Source organism: Cavia porcellus, unplaced genomic scaffold, assembly GCF_034190915.1.
Source record: "Cavia porcellus strain 051 isolate PalLab524CR breed Dunkin Hartley unplaced genomic scaffold, mCavPor4.1 scaffold_20, whole genome shotgun sequence".
In the NCBI taxonomy this organism is placed as follows: domain Eukaryota; kingdom Metazoa; phylum Chordata; class Mammalia; order Rodentia; family Caviidae; genus Cavia; species Cavia porcellus.
In genome coordinates this window covers 1,738,941-1,763,146 of record NW_026947503.1, presented here as the reverse complement: position 1 = coordinate 1,763,146, position 24,206 = coordinate 1,738,941, and the positions used below count along the sequence as shown (strand labels likewise).

Genomic DNA, 24,206 nt, shown 5'->3' with positions numbered 1-24,206 from the left:
TACCTTAAATGATATCTTTATGAATCGCCAATTGGCCTATTTATGCAAACTGTAAATTCAAATTGAAGGCTATCTTATGTTGACTATATTTGGAAAAAAACAGTAAGGATATATGGGTTATCAGAATACCATCTATGTAATTCAAAAATTGGAAGTTTCTATTCTACCACAAATTCACCTAGGAAGACGTTTAATCCATTAGGTTTCTTCTCTCTTCCAGAGTTGACTTTGTTTTCCTGTAAGTGTCAAAGGAAAAATTTAGTTTTCTTGAACCCATTGTTTCAGAATCAAACAGTTTTTAATCTGTCCCTGGAAGAGCTACTTTACTTGCAAACAAGGAAATAAGAGGTAGTTCCCTCCCCGGCATTGTCTCGGAGAGCTGAAAACAGGACTTGAGAACAAGAAGTACAGTACTTGAGTATTTTTATGTATTTTAAAGACTAGTTATGGTATGAGAGTTTCTGTGCAGAAAGTTCAGTTTGATTCCAGATATATTTAGAAATTTGTAAACATATTGCTACCATTGCTATAACATTAAATAAAGCAGAAAAATGTTTTATAACTTTGTCATCTTAACTTAAATGCTAATATTGTTCTTTGACATATCTCTTCACACACACACCCCCACAAATATATTTCTATTGGAATAATATAAGCTTCTTATTTCCACTTAAAATTCTGTTTCCTTAACATTTTGCCTGTTGATGCTGCTATATATCAATAGTTTTTTTTGTAAACTATAAGTACTAAATGAATCTCATTTTACCTGAGAAACTACATTTGAAAGAAATAACTTCTGATAGAGTTAGAGTATCTACGGAAGCAAAGAGTGGCTGCCTACTGGAGTGGATATAGGTCATATCCGTCACTGATTGTACTTGCTGGGCTCTGCTTTCTAGCCCAGCACAAGTCTCACATGCAGACAACTTTTGTATTCTCTTCCTTTGTGACATGACACTTCTGCCCACCTTGGTGTTTACCCCCTAGGATGCTGCTGTGTCATTGAACCCTGACTACTTAGGCTGTGTCTTCATTCTTCACAGCTACAGTGTCTAGCAGATACTGCATATGTGCTAAAATGAAGCAAGCTATCTGTTAAGATCCTGAATACATGCTAGCATAGGCATGATTTCTGTTAAGGTACTAAATACATATTTGATAAATAGAATGAACTCCTATATTTACAGGTAACTAGAGCTAGTTATAGAATTCTGATTTCTGTGTTCTTGCATCGATTTGGTTTAAAGAAACAGCATCCTGCCTATGAAACAATTACCAGCAGTCTTCATGTTTATAATCTGAGACACCTAGGGCAAATCTTTAATCAGAGTACAGGCTACTTTAGGTACTAGAGAGAAGTGTTATCTATATAGTCCTAAGACACAGATCTGAACACAGTCCATGTAATGCCAGGTGCTTTCTCATGCATAGAGGTAGCTATGGGGTCAAGTTCTTTCTCCAAACTAAATTTGTTTGAAATAATTTTACTTTGTCCGTATTGGCAAACTGAAGGAAATATTTTGGAAACTGTTAGTATTGATTTAAACAGTTCTGTGCCTCACAAGTAAATCAGACCATCAGAAATCTAGCATGTGAGTTCCAGTAGTTAGCAAAATGGCTGGGATTGATTATCATTTGAAGATAATAAGTAAATAGGAAGAAAACACTTATAGCATAAGGCTTAATGCAGATTATTTTGAAAAATATTTTTTCGACTACCAGCCTAGCCCAGCCTGTTTAGCTGCCGCGCCTGGCCACAGGTCTGCAGAGGAGGAGCTGGGCAGATCTGGGGTGCCCTCACTGGCCTCTCTGCGTGTCTGGAGGACTCTGGATTTCTGCGCCCAGACTGCTGGAGTTCCCTCAGGCTTCCAGGTGCAGTGAAGGAGAGAGGTGGGTTTGAGGCTTCCACATCAGCCTCCCCTTTCCCGGCTTCATTTGGAGACCTGCTGAGCTTCCGATAGGTGGGCTGGCCCACACTACCAGCCTAGCCCAGCCGGTTTAGCTGCCGCGCCTGGCCATAGGTCTGCAGAGGAGGAGCTGGGCAGATCTGGGGTGCCCTCACTGGCCTCTCTGCGTGTCTGGAGGACTCTGGACTTCTGCGCCCAGACTGCTGGAGTTCCCTCAGGCTTCCAGGTGCAGTGAAGGAGAGAGGTGGGTTTGAGGCTTCCACATCAGCCTCCCCTTTCCCGGCTTCATTTGGAGACCTGCTGAGCTTCCCATAGGTGGGCTGGCCCACACTACCAGCCTAGCCCAGCCTGTTTAGCTGCCGCGCCTGGCCATAGGTCTGCAGAGGAGGAGCTGGGCAGATCTGGGGTGCCCTCACTGGCCTCTCTGCGTGTCTGGAGGACTCTGGATTTCTGCGCCCAGACTGCTGGAGTTCCCTCAGGCTTCCAGGTGCAGTGAAGGAGAGAGGTGGGTTTGAGGCTTCCACATCAGCCTCCCCATTCCCGGCTTCATTTGGAGACCTGCTGAGCTCCCGATAGGTGGGCTGGCCCACACTACCGGCCTAGCCCAGCCTGTTTAGCTGCCGCGCCTGGCCACAGGTCTGCAGAGGAGGAGCTGGGCAGATCTGGGGTGCGCTCACTGGCCTCTCTGCGTGTCTGGAGGACTGTGGATATCTCTGCAACCAGGGAGGGTCCACAGGTTCCTGAAGCACTGCGGCCTGTGCTGAGTACCCTAACCCGGCTGCGATTGAAGAACTGTGGAGCTTCCAAGGGGCAGGTGGGCGCACAGTGTCCCTGAGGCCCAGCTTGTCTGGAACTGCGGAGTTCTGAGCAGGCAGAGGAGGGCCACTGGTTCTGTAGGCCTAATGGCTTGGAGTAGTGCGGTGCCGGAGTCCCAGTAGCTCCAAACATAGAAGGGGATTTTCAACAGATCCTGAGGAAGCTTTCAAATAACACTTGAAACACAGAAATATAGGAAAATGACAAAACGAAAGACCAAATTACAACCTCAAACCTCCAGCCCATCTCAAGAAACCCTAGGAGCGATGTATATAGAAGAAAATATATCCCATCCACCTCATATATCGGACACAATAGCCACTGAAATTGACAAGCAACTCCAGGAAGCTTTAAAGAAATTCAAACTCGAAATAATCTCCCAGATAAAAGAAGAAATGATAAAATAAATGAAAGAGATTCTAAATATATCTAAAGAAAACACAGATAAAAAATTGGAGGAACTAAACAAAAAGATAGAATCCCTAGACGAGCAATATAAGAAACAAACAGAATACATAATGCAGATGCACAGAGATATACAGGAAATAAAAAACTCCACTGAAAGTTGTAAAAACCGCCTTAATGAAAGTGAAGATAGAATTTCAGACCTTGAAGACAGGATTGCAGCTAGTGAACAGGAAAGGAAAGATCTTTTGAAAATAACAAGGAACCAGGAAACAACAATTCAACAACTGCAAGACGATGCAAAGAAGAATAACATAAGAATGATAGGGATTAATGAGAGAGAGGGAGACAACATGAAGGATGTCAGGAGGATATTTAGAGAAGTAATAGCTGAAAATTTCCAAAGCATGAGATCAGAAACTGTCATCAGGATCAGTGAAGCATATAGAACTCCAAACAGTCATAACCAAAATAAAACTACACCCAGACATATAATAGTCACCATCCCAGAAATCCAACACAAGAATAGATTATTAAAAGCTGTCAGAGAGAAAAGACAAATCACTTATAAAGGAAAACCTATCAGAATCACAGCAGACTTCTCAGCACAAACGATAAAGTCAAGAAGAGCATGGAGTGAAGTATTCCAGATCCTAAAGCAAAATGATTTCCAACCAAGACTGATATATCCTGCAAAACTATCATTCAAAATAGATGGTGCAATACGATACTTCCATGACAAAGAACAGCTGAAGAACTTCATGAACACCAAACCAACCCTGCAAAAAATATTGAAAGACAGTTTAGATACACAAAGGAAAAAACCACTAAGCAAAGCAGATAATTAAACAGAACAGAAAGATAAAGATGCAACAGCAGAGAGATAACATTCCTACAATTAACCAGCATTTAACAGTAATAACCATTAATGTAAATGGTCTCAATGCACCAATCAAAAGAAACAGACTAGCAGAATGGATCAAGAAACAAAATCCAACCATATGCTGTTTACAGGAAACCCATCTAACCCAGAAAGATACTCACAGACTGAAAGACAAAGGATGGAAAACAATTCTTCATGCAGCAGGAATCCAAAAAAAGGCAGGAGTAGCCATTCTGTTTGCAGGCAAGGTGAACTTTAAACCAACAATGACCATAAAGGACAAAGAAGGTCACTACATACTCGTAAGGGGAAAACTCCAAGAGGAAGAGATAACTATCTTAAATATATACGCACCAAACTCCAGAGCACCCAGTTATATAAAACAATTATTAACAGAAATGAAAACTCAAATTATCAGTAACACAATTGTAACGGGAGACCTTAATACACCACTGACACCAAGGGACAGATCAACCAGACAGAAAATGAGCAAAGAAATAACAGAACTGAATCACACCTGTGAACAAATGGGTTTGATAGACATATACAGAATGTTCCACCCAACAACATCAGAATACACATTCTTCTCAGCAGTACATGGATCATTTTCTAAAATAGACCATATATTAGCTCACAGAACATATTTAAGCAAATGCAAAAGAGTTGAAATCATCCCTTGCATATTATCGGATCATAGCGCTCTGAAATTAGAAATGACAAAGGATACTGCAAAAATTCCGCAAACACATGGAAACTAAATAACACACTCTTGAGTAATCAGTGGGTCACAGAAGAAATTAAAGAAGAAATTAAACAATACCTAAAAGAAAATGAAAATGCAGATACAACTTACCGGAATCTGTGGGATGCAATGAAAGCCGTTCTGAGAGGAAAATTTATTGCACTGAGTTCCCACATCAGGAAAACAGAACGAATACAAATAAATAACTTGATGCTACACCTCAAACAGCTAGAAAAGGAAGAGCAAGTCAAGCCCAAAGCCAAAAGAAGAGAGGAAATTATAAAAATCAGAGCAGAAATCAATGCAATAGAGACTAAGAAAACAATCCAAAGAATCAACGAATCAAAGAGTTGGTTCTTTGAAAGAATAAATAAAATCGATAAGCCCCTAGCCAACCTTATTAAAAAAAGGAAAGAAAAAGCTCAAATTCATGCAATAAGAAATGAAAAAGGAGAAATCACTACAGACCCAATAGAAATACAGAGGATCATCAACACCTATTTCGAAAACCTCTACTCTCAAAAGTTTGATAACACAGAAGAAATAGACAGATTCTTAGAAGCATATGAAGTACCAAAGCTAGATCAAGAGGATATAAAACTGTTGAATAACCCAATCTCTGCTAATGAAATTGAGAATGTAATTGGGTCCTTGCCCACCAAGAAGAGCCCAGGCCCAGATTGATTCACTGCAGAATTCTACAAGAAATATAAAGAAGACCTAATGCCGACACTCCTCAAACTATTCAATGAAATTGAAAGAGAAGCAATCCTTCCTAAGTCATTCCTGGAAGCAAATATTACTCTAGTACCAAAACCTGAGAAAGACCCAACTATAAAAGAGAACTATAGACCGATCTCCCTAATGAACACAGATGCAAAAATCCTCAATAAAATATTGGCAAATAGGATCCAGCAAATCATCAAGAAGATTATACACCATTACCAGGTGGGATTCATCCCAGGAATGCAAGGATGGTTCAACATATGCAAATCAATAAATGTAATCCACCATATCAATAAAGCCAAAAATAAGAATCACATGATCATCTCTATAGATGCAGAAAAAGCCTTCGATAAGGTCCAACACTTATTCATGATAAGAACTTTACAGAAAATTGGAATAAATGGTCTTTACCTCAATATAATAAAGGCCATTTATGACAAACCAACAGCCAGCATCATACTAAATGGCCAAAAATTGAAAGCCTTTACTTTAAAATCGGGTACAAGACAAGGATGTCCTTTATCACCACTCCTATTTAATATAGTACTGGAAGTACTAGCCGGAGCAATTAGGCAAGAAAGAGAAATAAAAGGGGTAAAGATAGGAAAAGAAGAAGTTAAATTATCATTGTTTGCAGATGACATGATACTCTACATAGAAGACCCCCTAAACTCCATTGAAATACTCTTAGATACAATAAATAAATTCAGTAATGTGGCTGGATACAAAATCAATACTCAGAAATCAATACCATTCCTATACACGAACAACAAAATTACAGAGAGGGAAATAAGAGAAACTGGACTATTCACATTAGCAAGCAGAAAAATGAAATATTTAGGAATTACTCTTACGAAAGAAGTGAAAGACTTATACAGTGAAAATTATAATACACTGAAAAAGGAAATTGAGGATGATTTCAGAAAATAGAAAGACATCCCTTGCTCATGGATAGGAAGAACAAACATTGTGAAGATGGCCATTCTCCCAAAACTGTTACACAGATTCAATGCAATCCCAATAGAAATACCGTCAACATACCTTATAGATCTAGAGAAATCACTCCTAAATTTCATCTGGAACCAGAAGAGACCTAGAATCGCAAAGGCAATTCTAAGCAGCAAAGACAAAGCAGGAGGCATCACAATCCCTGACTTGAAGTTATACTACAAAGCAACAGTAGTAAAATCAACATGGTATTGGAATCAAAACAGAGCTCAAGATCAGTGGAATAGATTAGAAGATACAACCACAACTACGAACACACTCAACCACCTTATTTTTGATAAAGGAGCCAAGCAGGTTCACTGGAAGAACGACAGTCTCTTTAATAAATGGTGCTGGAAAAACTGGCTCTCCATTTGCCGAAAACTAAAGCTAGACCCATGTCTATCACCATGTACTAAATTAAAATCTAAATGGGTCAAAGATCTGAATATTAAAACAGAAACACTAAATCTATTGGAAGACAAAATAGGTAGAAACCTTGGAGACATAGGAGTAGGTAAAGAATTCATGAACAGGACTCAAACCGCACGGGAAATACTTCCCAGAATCAATAACTGGGACCACTTCTTATTAAAAAGTTTCTGCATGTCAAAAGAAATCTCCAGCATAGTGAAAAGAAAACCCACAAACTGGGAAAAGATTTTAGTGAACTCTCTCTCAGACAAGGGCCTCTTGTCTAAAACATACAAAGAATTAAAGAAACTCAGACCTCCGAAATTCAAAGATCCAATCCAAAAATGGGCATCTGAGATGAATATGCAATTCTCAGATGAAGAAATGCAAATGGCAAATAAATACATGAAAAAATGCTCATCATCATTGGTCATTAGAGAAATGCAAATTAAAACCACACTGAGATACCATCTCACTCCTGAAAGAATGGCCAGGATCAAGAAAACCGACAACAAATGCTGGAGAGGCTGTGGGGAAAAAGCAACTCTCCTGCACTGCTGGTGGGAGTGTAGACTGGTACAGCCTTTGTGGAGATCTGTCTGGAGATTTCTCAAAAAGTTGGGACTGGAAATCCCATTTATTCCAGCTATTCCACTTCTAGGCATATTCCCAGAAGAACTGAAAGCATCATACCACAGTGATATATGTGCACCTATGTTTATAGCAGCACAATTTGTAATCGCCAGATCTTGGAAACAACCCAAGTGCCCATCAACTGAGGAATGGATAAAAAAGTTGTGGTATTTCTATACAATGGAGTATTATTCAGCTATAAAGAAGGATCACATTGAGATATTTATCAATAAATGGGCACAGCTTGAGACCATACTCATAAGTGAAATAAATCAATCTCGCATGTGTGAATACCGAATAGTTTCCCTAATGTAAGTAATGATTCAAATATATAAAAATATGTGGTAATCATGATTCCCCATTAGGTGGCCTTGAAGCCTTATAAAGTTTTCACTCATTAATTAGAAAGGCTTTATTCTGGGCTTCTTGATATGAAAATATTTGAAGCTAGAGTATATGAAGTTTTACCCCAATATTTCAAGGAAAAAGACACTATGGTAACTACTATTAAGTCAGGTTATAAGGTGGTGAAGTACTAGGTTATTGAAACACTAGTACTAGGTGAAGTACTAGGTTATTGTGACCTCTATTGTTATATTGTTATGTCCTGTTTTATCTCAATCTCCCCCTTATTGTTTCAAAAAAAATTATTTAGTCATTTCTTATGTTTGTCTTAATTAAAGAAAAAATTCAAAAAATTAGGATATATAAATAGTAACTCTTTTCGATTTCCTATTAACTTGTTTTGAAGTCCTGTAGTACTCCCACGATCTTGTTTTGACTGATTAGACTCTGTTCCATTCTATATGATAGTATCAAGTTTGAAGACATAGGCAACTACTTTGATGACAATAAGATTCACTAAGATACCCATTCTGGTTTGACTATTGTCTTCTTTGGAAGTCCTGTAATGTTTACAATGCCTAAGTTTTATTGGTCTTGTTCTCTACTGTTTTGTCCAACTTTATAATATCTAATAAGATAGACAATTCTTTTTAAGGAAACAAGGGACAACGTTGATAACCATTGTTGATAAACTTGTACTCTGTTCTACACCATGTGCTATGTCTATCCTTGGTATTGACTGACAGCTTTGTTTTGCCATATTTGACTGTATTCTCTCCCCCCCCCCAAAGAAAGTAATAAGCACTAAGGAGTAATAAAATCCAAGATGTGTAAATTTTGTTGTAAAAAAGAGAGGGAAAAAAAAAAAAAAGAAAAAGAGCTCTAACGGATATAACAGCAAGTGTGTTTGGGGGTGTTAAATAGCTGACTTTATCAATGTTTTTGGAACATTGAACACAGCTGTTTGCAGTCTCCCTGTTTGAATGTCCACCTTGTGTTCTTTGATACTGTGATTTGAGGAACTATTTTCGAGAAAATAGTGTGTAATCTACTAGCAGGTAATTTCTTACTGTTATGGTTTTTTGTTTTGTTTTGTAGTTCTGTATTGCGTGTACCCTTACGCCGCTTTGGTTTGTTTTGTGTTTTTCTCTTTTTCCTCTTAAATTAAAAAAAAAAAAAAAAAGAAAAGAAAAATATTTTTTCACTCTCCTCCCTTGCATTTGATTTCATTATTATCTTGAACTATGTCTTGATAGCAAATTATCGATTTATAATGAAATAAAGTTCTTTTGGAAGTGGCAACATTGTAAGGGAAAATCCTAGCAATAGGCAACATGTACCTTTCTGCCCCATGTCGATATTGAGATCATCTGCTATCCTGCATTTTATCCTCCCTTTGCTAATGTCACTGCTAGATCCAAGGCTATGACGTTTTTAATCCTTTGTTCTAGCAAGTTCTCCATAACTGAAATATGAACCATGACTTAAGGTTAAAATGAAAATTCTCAGATTTTAAATTAATGTTTTCTCTTGGGATATGAACATCATAAATAAAAAGGTAGAAGTAAATTCTCCATATCACTATTGTGATACTGATACATGGCCACGTTTGATATTTGTATATAAAATTAGTAGTATACGGCTTGTATTTAAATTTTGTTAAAAGAATAAATTCAGTAGAGTATTTTTTTTTAGATGACTCTCTGATGTATTACAGTTGTATTCACATAAGCATTTTTTCTTTTATGAGCAGCTGCATACTTGAAAAATGTGCCTTTATCATTGCGAAAAGATATGGGAAGAAAATTTTACCATGCATATGAAATAACCATTGGTGATTATGCCTGTGTTGCTAATTTCCGGCCTTCTAGGGCAGCAGTTCTTATTCCAAGAATATTGTCAGGCCAAATGTTGAAGATGTGATTTGTTAACATATTCTATTAAAATATCAGAACATTTGAAACAAAATTTAAAGTTATTGTTTATATTAAGTTAAATATTAAAAATAAGTGAGGTATATCTTTCAAATTGTGACTTTACCTTTTTAATGTATGTATACTTTACTAATTCCTATTTTACACTGATTTTTTACTTCCATTCCTTGGATCCATTTTGTGGATGTGTTTCTAACATTGGGGATATCTAAAGCATGAATAATTTAAAAGCCCACTAATTTTCTAATTTTTTCCTCCCAAACAGGAAGACAGTGACCCTCCTGTTCATGAAAGCCTCAGCATAGAAAACACACTATGGGCAAGCACTGTTGTCGCATCAGGTACAAAAAAGTTCTTCACGTATGAATTCTCAATGGATAGAGTATGCCTATCAGAAACCTTTCTCAAAATCCCCTGAAATATGTAGGGAACTCCGCTTAAGTATGTATGGGACACTCCTGAGAAGCCAGCAAGGTCTTTTGTTACTGCTTACCCGTGAAAGTGGGAGTAGCTAGAAGGTGGTGCTGGTGATACAGCCTTCATGGAAATGCACAGGACTGTTCTTCTGGGTATTGACAGATGTTTCTTGGTATACTTCTCAGTGTGTCTTAATGAGAAATGATAAAACAGGAAATTTTAGATGGCTCTTACCCACTTCTATGTATTTGACAGACAGGAAAAAGAAAATGGTTGTGGTAACTGTGGAAGAGAAAAGTATTAAATGAAGCCTGACAGGCCAATAGAAATGGATCAAGTCAGGGCTTAGGATTGGAGTAAATTCTGAATTTTACTTAAGGGGAATTAAAAGATAGTGAAATATTTCTTCCAGTTGAAAGAGAAGCTACTTAAAACTTGACAGTTTTGCAAGTAAGTTTCTATAAATTATATTGAAAATATAAATAATTATATATCAAAAGAAGATTGACATTGATGAGGATCAGAAATGGGTTGACGCTGATGATGACACTAGAAATGAAGTTTAGCAGAAATGAGTTGACATTGATATTGATAACAGAAATGAAGTTACACAGAGATAGTTGATACTGATGTATAGCTCAGCTATAGGGTGTTGTGAGAGGCGACTGGACACTAGATGCCATAACTAAGTTAGAATTTTTATAATTGTCTGTCTGCTCAGACTGGTTCCATGCAAGCAGCCCTTCTGCCCTAGAACATCCCATTCTTCTAATGGTTTTGTGTGATGATCCATTCTATAATTAGGACTGGGGATTCTGGCTAGGACGAAGTGATGATGGAGCATATCCTTGAGTAGCTTATGGTTTGGTGGGAAGCAGATTGAGAAAGTAGTTCAGATAATCTCAGCTACACTAAGAACCACAGAAAAATACCATGTACTGTGAAAATGTGATGTCAGCAACTTTGTAGAGACATAGTCTTGGGTAGGATTCTCTGAAGAACCAGTGTTTAAACTAAATTTCAGAAATCTGCAGATGTGAGATGGATGGCAGGAAGGGTGTGGGGCTTATTCTTGCCAAAAGGTCTCTCTGTTACTGAGGGAACACAGTATCCTGAGGAAGTCCTAGGTGTCAGGGTGTCTAGCCCTTGGGGAGGGAAGAAGTCAGATGCAGGACATTTCTGTGTGCTCTTCTTTGAATGCAGGCCTGCTGTATGCCGAGGCATACAACAGAGTCCTAGGGGAGTATGCAAATTTGTGTTCTGTGACAGAATAGGATAGAGGGTTCTTTTTTTTATCCTTTTATATTTTTAAAGAAGGATTAGGGCAAATATGAGAATCCTAATAGTTATCAATTCTTTGAGGTATTAGATGTTTTTGTTCTTACTTTTTGTTTTTTTTTTTTTTAGTTATTTAAAATGTAAAAAAAAAGAAATTAGGATGGTACTTGATGAAGACACCTAGGAGGTAGGAAGGCAAGTTCTGGCTCTAGAGGCCACAGGAAGCGTCTTCACAGTCCCCAGAGAGAGGAGACATTGCAGCCAGGGGCACTCCCACGCTTGCTTTAATCACTGTTCCATTTGCATTGTTGATCTCTGTGGACTGTCCAGACCTGTTAGCATTCAGCAAGCTTTGCTCCAAAATGATCTGTGCCAGAAGACTTACTATCACTGCCAGGCACAGACCCAGGCAGAATCTGAACCAGAATTTGAGTGTAGGGTTGCCTTTTTAGAAAATCCCTGTCCTTAAAATCCATGGTTTGCAAGAAAATATCTGTAACATGGAACATAGAATCTCAGAAATTTAAAACTCTACATTTAGCGTGGTATTATTATTTTAAATTAAAGATCATTTTAAAGATGTTAGGAGATTCTCTTTTTATTTTATTTTATTTTTTAGGAAGTTCTTTTTTTAAAATAAATTTTGTTTGGTGTTTTGTTCACTGTGTTCTTTTTAAACATGTTAAAACATTGTCCCTGATCCTCAGTACTGCTGATTTGTGGCCTTTCTCCTCAAAGAGATGGAACCAACCTGAGCTAAAGGCTTGTGAGACTGCCATATAATTTCCTGACCTTAATAGTCTGGATGACCTTGGCAAGTTTTATCTCCTAATTGCATATTTTGGCAATAGAGACATCAGTTTATGCATCCTAATACATTTGTCATATCATGTCCTTTCTTACTAAGCCCATGGAGTGTTCAGTGGCAGAGTACTTGAGAGTTTGTTATAAGCAATCCACTTAGAAAGATCAACTAAACATGCCTTTAATGTTAGCTTATGTTTGGCTATCCATAAAACACAAACTTTTCCTTTAATTTCAAATCTTTTATAGCGTATTTTTTATTGTAAAAGATACTCATTCATGTGAATGATACTACCAAAATCTATTGCCATCATGTCCTGAGGAATTCAAGGTAGTTTTGATTTGTTTTGTATTGTTTTTTGATCCTGGGGATCAAACCCATCATATAAACTAGGCATGTGGTCTGCTGAGGAGCTACACCCCCATCCATAAGATGACTCTTAAGGTTAAGTGAACTTGAGCCTTCTTCCTATTGTACAGTTGTGAATATATGGAGGTAAGGACTCAAAAATAATGCATAGACTGCAAGTAACCACGGGGTATACAGGAGAACTTCCTATGCTACTGTGTCCATCATCTGCCCTGTTGATTCAGAGAACATTGTTTCCTTTAGGAGACTGATCAAATCCTGATACAGAGTTGCCAAGAGTCTAGTAGAAAGAGCCCTCAAGGTGGCAGAAGAAAGTCTACTGACTGGGCTTTCCAAAAGTTACTATGATTAATAGCTAAATTGAGAATACACATTGAAAACTTTATAGCAGTTATATATAGCTTACAATGTTGAAGAAACTGGAGTGTACATTTTTTGTGCTTTGTTTTTATTTTGTTTCTCTGGACTCATTATGTGTTGCAAAAATAAAATTCATAACAGAATTTTCAAAATGAAATCTCTCCCTTTTCTACATATAGTACTATTCAATAAACTTTGCTTGCTAAATTTATTAAGAATTAGGATTGAAATGAAGAGTCCTCTGTCCCAGTGGGAAGACACCTGAAAGATCAACCCCAAAACAGTTGTAATTAAGAACAAAAATTGGCGTTGAGGACCAAGTACATGGACAACATCAAAGATATTAGAAATTACCAGGAAGAAAGGCTGTAAACTCAGTGATGGGCACCACACAAAGGTGGATGCCACTTGTGTGAGATCAATAGGTAGGCATCTGAATTCCTTCCAGAACTTGCTCTTGCCTTGATGACGTCTCCTATCTATTGTTTATAGACCCTTTCCCTGGTTCAGTTCTCATGCGTTGCACCCTGTGATTTTGGGTGTGTGGATTCCACACTTAGGTACAGTTGTCGTGTGTCTCTGTGACTCTGGTTATATGGTGTCCACACCTTGATGCAGGTCTGGTTTGTCCTTCTTTGTGGATCTGACCCCAGCATAGGTCTCTTGTCCATCTGTCTCTGTCTCTCTCTGTGTGTTTTTTGGCTATATATATTCCAGATCTCAGTGCAGATCTTATGTGTCCCTATTTATGCTTTCAACCCTGTGAAATCTCATGTGTCCCTGTTTGTACCTCTGGCTGTGTGGACATCAGGCCTGGGTTATGGCTGTTTATTGCTCTGTGTCTGTAACCTTGGCACAGTTGTTTTCCATTGTCTCCTCAGGCTGTTCATTGTCTCCTCAGGTCACTTTGCTTTTGGAACTTGCTTGATATGTGACAGATGGTGTTCTTACCTTTGCTCTGTGGTGCCTGTTTGCTTCTTTGTGAGGCCCAGCCCGGCATATAAAAGCTGCTAACCAGGGAGCAGTGTGGATCCTGACATTTGTAAGGATTGGCTCTAGAAGGCATCTGTCAATTATAGTCAGTGCCTACCTGGCATCCTTAGTCCTGACAGCTTATTTTTAGCGAGTCTAACAGGTTCTGATAGTCAGTAAATACTTTAACAGTTCTCTATGTTTCTTGTACATAAAATATGTATTTACTTTTATTTTTTAAAATTTTAAGTAAGCATTTTTGATCAACCAATTTAAAGCCATTAAAACCTTTTGTTATAATGCTCTAGGTTTTACATATATTTATATGCAACTTTTTCATGAATCATCTTAAAATGACTGGAATTGTAAGGATTGTTTGATAATAAGTAAAGTTAGTGTATCTTCATAGTTAAAAGGTACCAACTGAAAGTGTTACAATATGCTGATCATTTAAAATATTAAGGAGGGTAGTCAGTTTGACTTGCTGAATTACATTTTGTCATCATTCAAATTAAACATAGAAAAGAATACCTTTTCACCCTGCAGTTGACCATGTTAGCATTTTTTATTAATATTTGAAAAGCTGCTTGCCTACAGTAAAACTGTACTGTTAATTAGAAGTTGGTAGGATTTTGTATGAAATTTCCTCAATAGTGTGTAGGTCCTGCATACAAACACTATCCTACTCAAGTGAAAATATGGTAGATCTGCAGTTTGAAGTCGTGCAAATGGACCTCTTAAGTGACCTTTATGTTTCACCCCCACAGCTTGTCACAGCGTCTGGTCATCTAGATAGTAGTATGCTATGTGTGTGTCTTCTGTTTGGGCAGCCAGTAACTGAATCTTTTTCTGTTGATGTTTAACTAACTGTAGTCATTTTGAGTTATGTAAATATGTGTCAAGTAAATATAATCACTAAAAAAAAATGTATAATCACTAATTGTCAATATTACTTACTCATAAATTTTTAAAACTGTTTTCTTGGTAAAACCAAATAGAGGCTTTTATTCAGTTGTTAATATTGTATCACTGTCACTGTTAGGGGCTTTGTGATATGGTACCTGTTATTTCTTTGAGCTGATGGTTTTAATATATAAACATATTCCTGAATACATGTCTTTCTGCAACAGAAACTTCCTAACTTGAAAGCATAAAGAAGAGAACTTAATTCTATACTTAAAATATAAAGTTTTAAAATTGTTCCATTTAAATGTTTACTGGGAAATCTTAAAACATTCTTTGTGTATTATATTTGGTCTTCCATTTTCTGATGTGATACAAGAGTATATCATATCTTCTTGCCTTCTCATGTCTCAGTTTTACATTTCCATTTCCCATATTTCTTTTCTTTTTTTGTCTCTTTTTATTCTTTTCTTTACTTTAAGACAAGGTTTCACTATGTGTGTAGTTCAGGCTGGCTCTGAACTTACTATGTAGCCCAGCCTGGCTTTGAACTTGTGATGATTCTCCTGCTTCAGCTTCTCAATTGTAGGGATTATAGGCGTGTACCACCACACTCAGCTTCCCATATTTTTTATACAGAGTTTACTTAGTCTTTTATGCTTTCTTAGTTCATAGACACATAGCCGTTGTGTAAAAGAATAGAGAATATTAACATATATTCCTGTACTGATTCCAGCAGTTTCAGTAATTAAAATCACAAGACTCAGAAAAACTGCATTTAAGCTAATTACAGTGAGTTCTCATTTTTCAAGTGAATCAAATGAGAGAATACATATGAAAGCCTTTAGCAAACATTAATAGATTATACTAATATAGTGTCAGGAATTTTGTAGGATACTTGCTATAAATGCTGTGTTTCTTGTTTTCCTGTTGCTGACATTTAATTAGGGTACTGTAAATTGTACTGTCAGCTAAAATCCACATTGTTCATAATATCCTTGAGCTTTTAGGGGAAGGGTATTTAGCTTGATTGATTATTATGAAGGCTTCTTTCTCTGAGGCTTGATCATTCTGTTAATGTTAAAAGCTAAGTTAATCTTATAATTTGCTTTGTTATGTCATAGTGATCATTCAACATTTGTAGCACTTTTATATTTTTATCAAGTTAAATAGGCAAAAGTAGTAGGAAAATACTGATCAGGTCATATTTTAATATTTTGCTTTGTTCTCTTTTAACATTAAAGGAATCAGTGTTGTAAGTTTTTTGAAAGCTTTTCATGCCATTAAATCACTTTATATTTAATATTTTTGTGTATACTATGTGTAGTCATCTCATCTAGGTAGTTTTTAATTAATTAAAAACTAAATATATAAAGACAGTGTTAAATTAATTATATATTAATTAAAGGCTAATTAATATGTAAAGACTGTATTTTTACATTAGGGCAACCCTACGTGTCATGTATGTGCTGACCATGCCTTTTGAAAACTGAAGCCTTATAGCCTTACTGGTAATACCTAATTTAAAAAGAAAGACATGTAACTTCTGCATACAACCACTGTTGAGGAATACTTTAACATCTTCCATCTTTCTGAGCTTACTAGAAAGAAAGCTGTAGGTTATGTGATATGTGACATGCAATTGTCAGTGCCTCTAAAGAAACTGAGAAGAGATGACTTGTGTTTACTTTGTGGATTCTGACTTATTTGCTAAATCTCACATGGAAAATTAATGTTACATCAAAGAGTTTTTGTATAGTCAATTTTCAAATAGTTGTTAATTTCAAAGATTATAGTCTGTCTCACTCTAATTACATTTTCCCTTGAAACTTAAAAAACTTCAGAGCAAAATGAGGAATCTATGGTATCTATCTATGGTAGAATTGAATCTATGAGCTTTGTACTGAGCTGTATCCCTAGTCTGCTCATCTATCTGTCAGTTGATCCATCTACTCATCCAGTTATTCATTTATCCATTCATTATTCATTGATTTCCTTTTCATTCATTCATTCTTTTTTTTTGTTTTGTTTTTTTGTTTTTTGTTTTTTTTTTTTTGAGATAAAGACTTACTAAATTCTGCAGGCCAGGCTTGAATTTATAATCCTCCTGCCTCAGCTTTCCATAGTGCTAGAATTATAGGCTGACAGTCCAAAGATGAGTGATCCTTTGTCATTCTAAGGATATTTTGATATTCTGTTAAGTTTAAAGAGTGTTGTGTCTTCTTGGCATATAAAAATCTAAAAACCAAACTTTCAGAGACACAAATAAAAGAAAGAGCTTCTGAATGGGAAATTAAAAGACGTCAGTGACGCTTCCTGTTGTTTTGATTGTATGCATCTCAGGTAAAACTTAGTAGATCTTGTAAGTCGGCATGCTCAGTGGAAGTGGACTGTTGCTCTGAGAAGCCAGTTCTCCTAGTCCCATGGATTTGGAGGTCTCGTGATGCACCATCAGATTAACACATAGTGTTGAGTAACCATTTCCAGTAAATAATAATCAAAAGCCACTCTTTCTTCTGTCAAGGGAAAGAATGTTAGTGCATTTTAAATGATATATGTGGGTAAATTTGTGTTATTTAATAAATCATTTCACTTTTTAAAATGCTGCTTGAGGTTAGATTTTCTTGAACTAGTTAATTTAAACAGACTGTTAGATAAATGTATATAAAGTCAAGTAATGTAATGTATTTTCCATCCAGGCAATTAGAAAGTATTATCTCTTTGCTTTCCTTTGAAGACTTTCTATAAGGACCACTTTCATGTTTTTGCAGGTACTGTAATAGGTGTTGTCATTTATACTGGAAAAGAAACTCGAAGTGTAATGAACACATCCAATCCAAAAAATAAGGTAGGCTAGATTGAGGACTGACTGCATTAATGAACTTGCTTTTTCTTTTCAGTAAGAAAGTCTCTGTAGCTTGGAATACTCATTCTTGCTCTATTGTATACAACCTGGAAACAGACCCTCAAAAATGCTGGTGATTTATGTGTTCTCTGTGTTTATATAGCATTCTCATACTGAAGAATTTTCAAATGCATCATCTCCTGGCTTATTAGAGTATGTGTGTCTTTCCGATTGCATTGTTAGATACAGTTTGAAAATTAAATGTGGGTCTCCAGTGTCTCATCTTCAGTTTATTTTATAATTTGCATTTTTATGTTGCTGGTTTAATTTTAAAGCAAAGAAATCTCTATTAAAATTTTGTAATATTTAATTTGATAATGTTATATTGTTAAAGCAGTTTTATCTCTACTCCAGAAGCATATTGACATAACAAACAAAAACAAACAAAGAAATAAAAACTGGGTGTGGTGATGCACACCTGTAATCCCAGCACTTGGGAGACCAAAGCAGGAGAATTGCCGTGAGTTCGAGGCCACCGTCAGGAACATAATGAGTTCAAGGCTAGTTTGGACTACAGCATGAGACATTGTCTCAAAAACAAAACCAGGGTCAGAGATTTAGCTCAGCAGTTAAGTGCTTGCCTGGTAGGCACAAAGTTGTGAGTTCCATCCCTGGTACCAAAACAAACAAACAACCCCAAACCATCCCACAAGCATATTGAAAATCAAATTTCATTTTAAAGTCTATTTAATTATATTTCTAAAATTGTTGCTTATGCAAACATGTTTGTAAGTTAAATCATAGCTCCAAGTTCATGTGACTTGTCAGTACATTCTATATTCTCTTTACATCATGAGGTCAGTGTGTCCTTATATATAGGTAATGAAAAGCTCTTCCTGTTACTTTTACTCATCTTTATTTAAAACAGCATCTGTGTATTTAAGTGGAATAGACAATCTTCATGTGGATATATGCTTCACTCTGAGTAATTAATAGTACAGGTTGTTCCTTGTAGGGCATCTTTTTATCACACAGCTGTAGAAATGAATTCATCCTTCTAAGAAGATACATTTAGGACAAGGTGTATTTTATTTTTCAGCTAAATATTATTAAAAAAGTTGCTCTGTGCTACAGTAAACAAACTCCTCGTACGCTGTATTATTTGAATGGGAACCACATAGCCATTCTTGGCAGCTTTTTTTATAGCCTTCAGTGTCACAAACAGCCTACTGCAACATGTGTAACACAGGTTCACCTCTACTATTACAGGCCCTCACCATAGCCAGTCACATGCATATATTAAGTGTTTGTGTGTCACTTACATCTGCACACACACACAAAGCCCTTCATGCTGCTGTTATTTTGCTATAAATTACAGTTGTGATAATAACATTTATATTGCAAATTTTAGTATCAAATATACCTGACACTAATTCTATAATACTTAAAATTTTTAAAATAAGTTATTTAATTATTCTTAGAATAATTAAATTAGAATAGTGTAATATTCATATGTTTTCAAGGCAGCTTGATTTTTTTTCTCTTGCCTTGAGCAAATAGAATATTCTTCTAGTTCATGTACAAGTTCAAATATTTTTTTTCTTAATCTTTGGGCTATATTTATGATAATATTTGAATATAAATTTAATGTTAAGCATTAAGAATCTTAAAAGATGTATTGCCATTTATTATGACCCTTTTAAAACTTCTACCTTATTCTTTAGCTTACCTCCTATCATTTTTTCCTTTAATTCAGTCCCCATCCTGTCCTTTTTTTTCTTATGAATCCTTTATGTATTTCTTTCCTTATGAATCCTTTATGTATTCATTTTGCTGTTTACATAGGGCTTTGTTTGAGAGCAATTTAAGTGACCCATTAAGTTTATGACTGTGGTTAAGAATTCTGCCATTGGAGTTTTACGCGTCTAGATAAAAGCTCAGGCTTTGCCACTGACTAGGTATTTGGGTTTTGGGAACTTTTGCATGTTAATTATCCTCTTCTATAAAATGAAAATAGTGCACATGTGTGATTATTGAGAGTGAAATAATGTATGCATTACTCTGAGAAAAAAACTTGCTATGTAAGAAATAATTCAATAGATGTTAGATGTAATTGTTGTTGTTATTGTTATAAAAACAAATGTTTTCAGTGCCAGGGGTTTTTAGTCCAGTCTTTATTTCTAGTGAAGAAATACCAACTAGTTTGGGCAAGATACTGTGCTCTCTGCTACTGCATTGCCTAGAAATACTCTGAGTGGTCACCTTCTCTATCTTCCTCCTTTCCATCCATCTTCCTTCTTTTTCTCTTTCTTTCCTATCTTTAAAAAAGTAGCCTTTTACATTTTCTTCTTGTTACCAAGGACCTCACTGGAGCTGCCTCCTGCCCCCACTCCTACCCCATCAGAATTGGATTCAAACTTTCCCCTTCGTAGCGGCTTCACAGCCTGGTATAAAATGCCTTATTCAGCCACCAGCCCCACTTTGGAACTTAACAGTGTTTCATCCTTCCAACCAGAATTAAGATAGTGATAACTGAGGCTTTTGGAACAAGCAGCATATATTGTGTGCTTTTCCAAAACTTTCCATGCATGAAGTTGCCCATTCACTTGACAGCCTCCTAAAGAGTGTGACATAGCAGTAGAGCTGAGACTCTGCAGGGGACACAGAGGGAAGTGCTTACTTTGCAAGAGATAAGACTAATAGACCCCTGGGGAAGTATTTCTTAGGCTTACCATTTAAACATTTTTGTAAATTAAGGAATAATCTAAAAGGGGAGTGAGTTATATAATTTTGTTTATGTAATAAAATATTTCTGGGTGTTCAACATTAGTTTTATATTTATAAAATTCAGAATAGAAAAAAAATTCAGAATAGAGTTTGGCACATGTTATAGTTGGGCTATATGTAACAGATTTGGGGAAAGTTTTGCTCTTGATATATGCTGAATGAAAAAGTATTTGATAGTTATCTTCACATAGAGTAAGAGAGAAATCATTGCTTAATATATGTGAGATGTTGTTTTCTAAAGACTGTATCTCAGTATTCTTGTGTGACTTAGTAAACCAACAAAACTTTGGACCTAAAGACTAGTACAAGCAAAAAGAGCAAACATTTTAAAGGAAAATCTGATCATTTATCTGAGTGTCAATGAATTCTTTAAGGAAATAGATCATTAACACTCAATTCTGGTAGCTATTTAATGCATCAGATCTTGATTCCTATGGTAGTCAGTTTTAATGTCATCCTGGAGATGTATGTATATGTTATGTATGGCACAATTTTAAGATAGAAACTGCTGCAGAAAAATCAATGCTGATTTAGTAAGTAGGTCTAATAATAATTGAAGTAGTGATGCAGAAAGGGCTTGAGACATTTCCTGTAAGACTGAGAAGAAGGGTTGAAGCCATGCTGGGCCTGGGAGGAGTAAAAAGAACTCAATTCAACCTTCCTATGAGCCAACTGGTGTACAGGCTGGGAGACAAGAGCACCACCTCCCACCCCTACCCCCACCCCAAGCATAAGCACCTGGCTGACTCCAATGACAGCTGATTTGATAATAACTGAGGTATTAAAACTATTTAATGCTTGTATTGTTTGATTGATTTTGCAGGCCTCAGGCCGATAGTCTGAGCATCTATTAAGAGGATAATAATATGCAATAGCAAATATGGGGGATTATCTAAGATTATTCTCACTTTTTTTGTTTCATTTCATTGTTTTTTCTTCAGTGTTCTGTTTTGATTTTTTTCTATTGTATTTTATTTGATTTTATTAAGTCTGAAGGTATAGGCAGCAATTCAAAGATAGAGGCATTAATGTTCGCCATCATTGATTACCCATTATCCTGCTTTGAAATCCTGTATCACTTTCACTGTTTTGATTAGCTTTATTCTGTTTTATTTTGTTTGGTTTTATTATATCTGATGATAGAGACAGCTATTTTGAAGAAAACAAGCGATATTATGATAGTCATTGTGATTTTCTGTTAGCTTGTTTTGAAGTCTATATTGCTTTCATTGTTTTGTTCTGATTAGCTTTATTTTTTGGTTTGGTTTAGTATTACTCGTTAAAAAAAAAGACTGAGAAAGATTATAGGCTAACCATTTAGGTGTGTAAGTTTAGGTACTCAGCTACTGGAATGATAAAGTTATAATGGAGCCAGTAATAAGCAAAGGGGCTTTGTTGGGGGCATATGCAATAGGCCCAGCGTAAAGAGGCCTTGGACTGCCTTAGAAGACGATGGTGTCCAAAGAGGACCAAGCTGCATAGGTGGCAAAGTTAGCAGAGGCAGCTAAAATACAGACAGTAGCCCACGGACAGCCTGAAACTGTATCTTGTGAAAGAGGATGAAGCACAGAATGTACAGCTGGAGGAAGCATTCTCTCCAAGAATTTTGGAAGGAAAGTGGTCTTTGTGATAAGAGGCAGAGTATAGTGGTGAAGAGGAGCCATGGAACGGTGATCCTGGGGAACCCAGGTTACAATGCTGTGAGCGCATGGAGGGGCCCATCTTGCCTTCTTGTAAAATGTATGCTTTGTAGCTACTGTTGCCACTGAAGGCGGGGTGACTCATTGCCTTGTTCCGGTTTGTAGCAATCTTATATTCCTCAGTTGCCTATAAACATGTGCCGTGTAAATTCAGCTTAACGAATACTATGCTTCTTAATTTGTCTCCTTTATTCCACCACATAACAGAAAGACCCTTTCTATAAAGATTTCACATCTCTTCACTGGCTTTAGTTGCCACTGTGGGCTTCTCTCCTGCTGCCTCACTGCTACCTGCAGTGTCATTTGACATTGTCTTCCATGATAGGTGCTGCTCTACGTTAGGAAATTTCTATCTTGGATCCAGTTGCTTTAAAAAAACAAAAAACAAAGCAAACAAACAAACAAACAAAAAACCAAGCCTCTGTGGTGGTACATGCCCGTATTCCTAGCATCTGCAAGACTGAAACAAGAGAATGCAAGGTGGAGCTCTGCTTGTGCAGTTAGTAACATATTGGAGAACCTGTCTCAAAAATATGAAAAGTAGGGGACATATTGCTCAGCGCATAGACCTTGGATTCAGTCCCTAATACCTCGGACAGCCAGTCAAAATGAACCGTTTAATCACTGCCGAATAGAACTGCGAAGTGAATAGATTCTTTCTGGTATTTTCTTTGGGTGACTCTGGTAGAGACTTAACGTACACCAGACAGTACCCAGCAAAGATCTGACCTAAGTACATGGTGAGCTTACTAACCAGGTCCGAGCAGGATTGTAAGGCGGCAGCTTAAAGAAGACAGCTTCTCCACAGTCACCCTGAAGACACCCTGTGTGCTGTCTTGGTGAGACTGTGGCATTGTGCCCCTTTCCCCGCCCGGGACAGCGCCGGCTCCACTTGCCTTCTGGTTTCTTGTGCTCAGGTCACCAGGTGCCCTCCTACTCAGCCTGAAAGATCCTTGATGGACCAATATTTGCGCTTTTAAAAATCTCTCCCCGAGTTGAGCAGATGGGTATTAGGTGCTTACCCATTTTCATCAGTTGCTACATAAAACATATTTTTGAACTTTTTGTTATCTCAAGTTACCACCCTCCAAACATCTTGTGACCAGTTTTCTCATCTCTCTTCGGTCTCCCCTTTCCTCCCTTCCCCTCCCTTCTCCCCCCTACTTTCCTTCTTCCCTTTTCCTTTTTCTCCCTCTTTCCTTTTCTCTTTTAATGATTAGATTAAAACAAACAAACAAGGCTTTTCAGAAATCTAAGGAAAATAACAGGACAACTCCTAGACCCAAGCCTGGTCCTTGATGCTCCCAATTTGTTTCCGCTTTCCTGTGGCTGCAGGTGCCAATCCATGTCCTCCTTAATACGCTATTTTCTAAAAAGTTAAAATTAAAAACTTTGCCAAGCTGCAACCCCCACACTCAGCCTTCCTTCTGTGATGCTGTCTGTTGCTGGGTTCCAGCTGGCTGGAACTCAAAGCACTGCTCCTGGGTTCGCAGATTTAAAACATCACCTCTTCCCGCACTGATTCTGTATTTGAATAGGACCTAAAAGTGCAAATTCTTGGGTTCTCCAGACATCTGAGTTAGAAGCCCTGAGGGTACAGCCACCTCTGGGGATTCTGATGCTCACTAGGATTGAGAACCTGGGGTCTAAAATCTGGGATGAAAAATAATTCCTGTGTAAATTAATTGAAATATAGTTAAATTGCATGAATGACAAATGAATCACCTTGATTTATTCTTCTGGATATGTTCTTGAATTGATTACTGAATTCTACTTAATAATTTTATATTACTTTAAAATATAGCTTTCTGTTTAATTCAAGAGTTTACTAGAAGTTTTTAAAGTAGCATATTTTGTCCAGACCTAGATTAAGAATAAATCTTAGTTTTGCTAGAGGAAAATTCTAAGGTAAAAATAAATTCCTGAGGCTTACAATTAGAATATTTTCCCTCATCATAGGATCTTCTGAAGAGGTAGG

The 24,206-nt window shown here is 36.8% G+C and overlaps 1 protein-coding gene across 6 annotated transcripts in view; it reads left to right on the top strand.

Annotated features, from left to right (window-relative positions):
* Window positions 1-24,206, top strand: part of Atp9b (ATPase phospholipid transporting 9B (putative)) — a 351,973-nt gene that overhangs the window by 140,041 nt on the left and 187,726 nt on the right. For all 6 annotated transcript variants that reach the window (XM_063231400.1, XM_003463321.5, XM_003463322.5 and 3 more), the window contains 2 exons: window positions 10,058-10,133; window positions 17,668-17,744. In XM_063231400.1, the coding sequence (XP_063087470.1) occupies window positions 10,058-10,133; window positions 17,668-17,744 (153 nt within the window). The remainder of the gene's footprint in view (window positions 1-10,057; window positions 10,134-17,667; window positions 17,745-24,206) is intronic.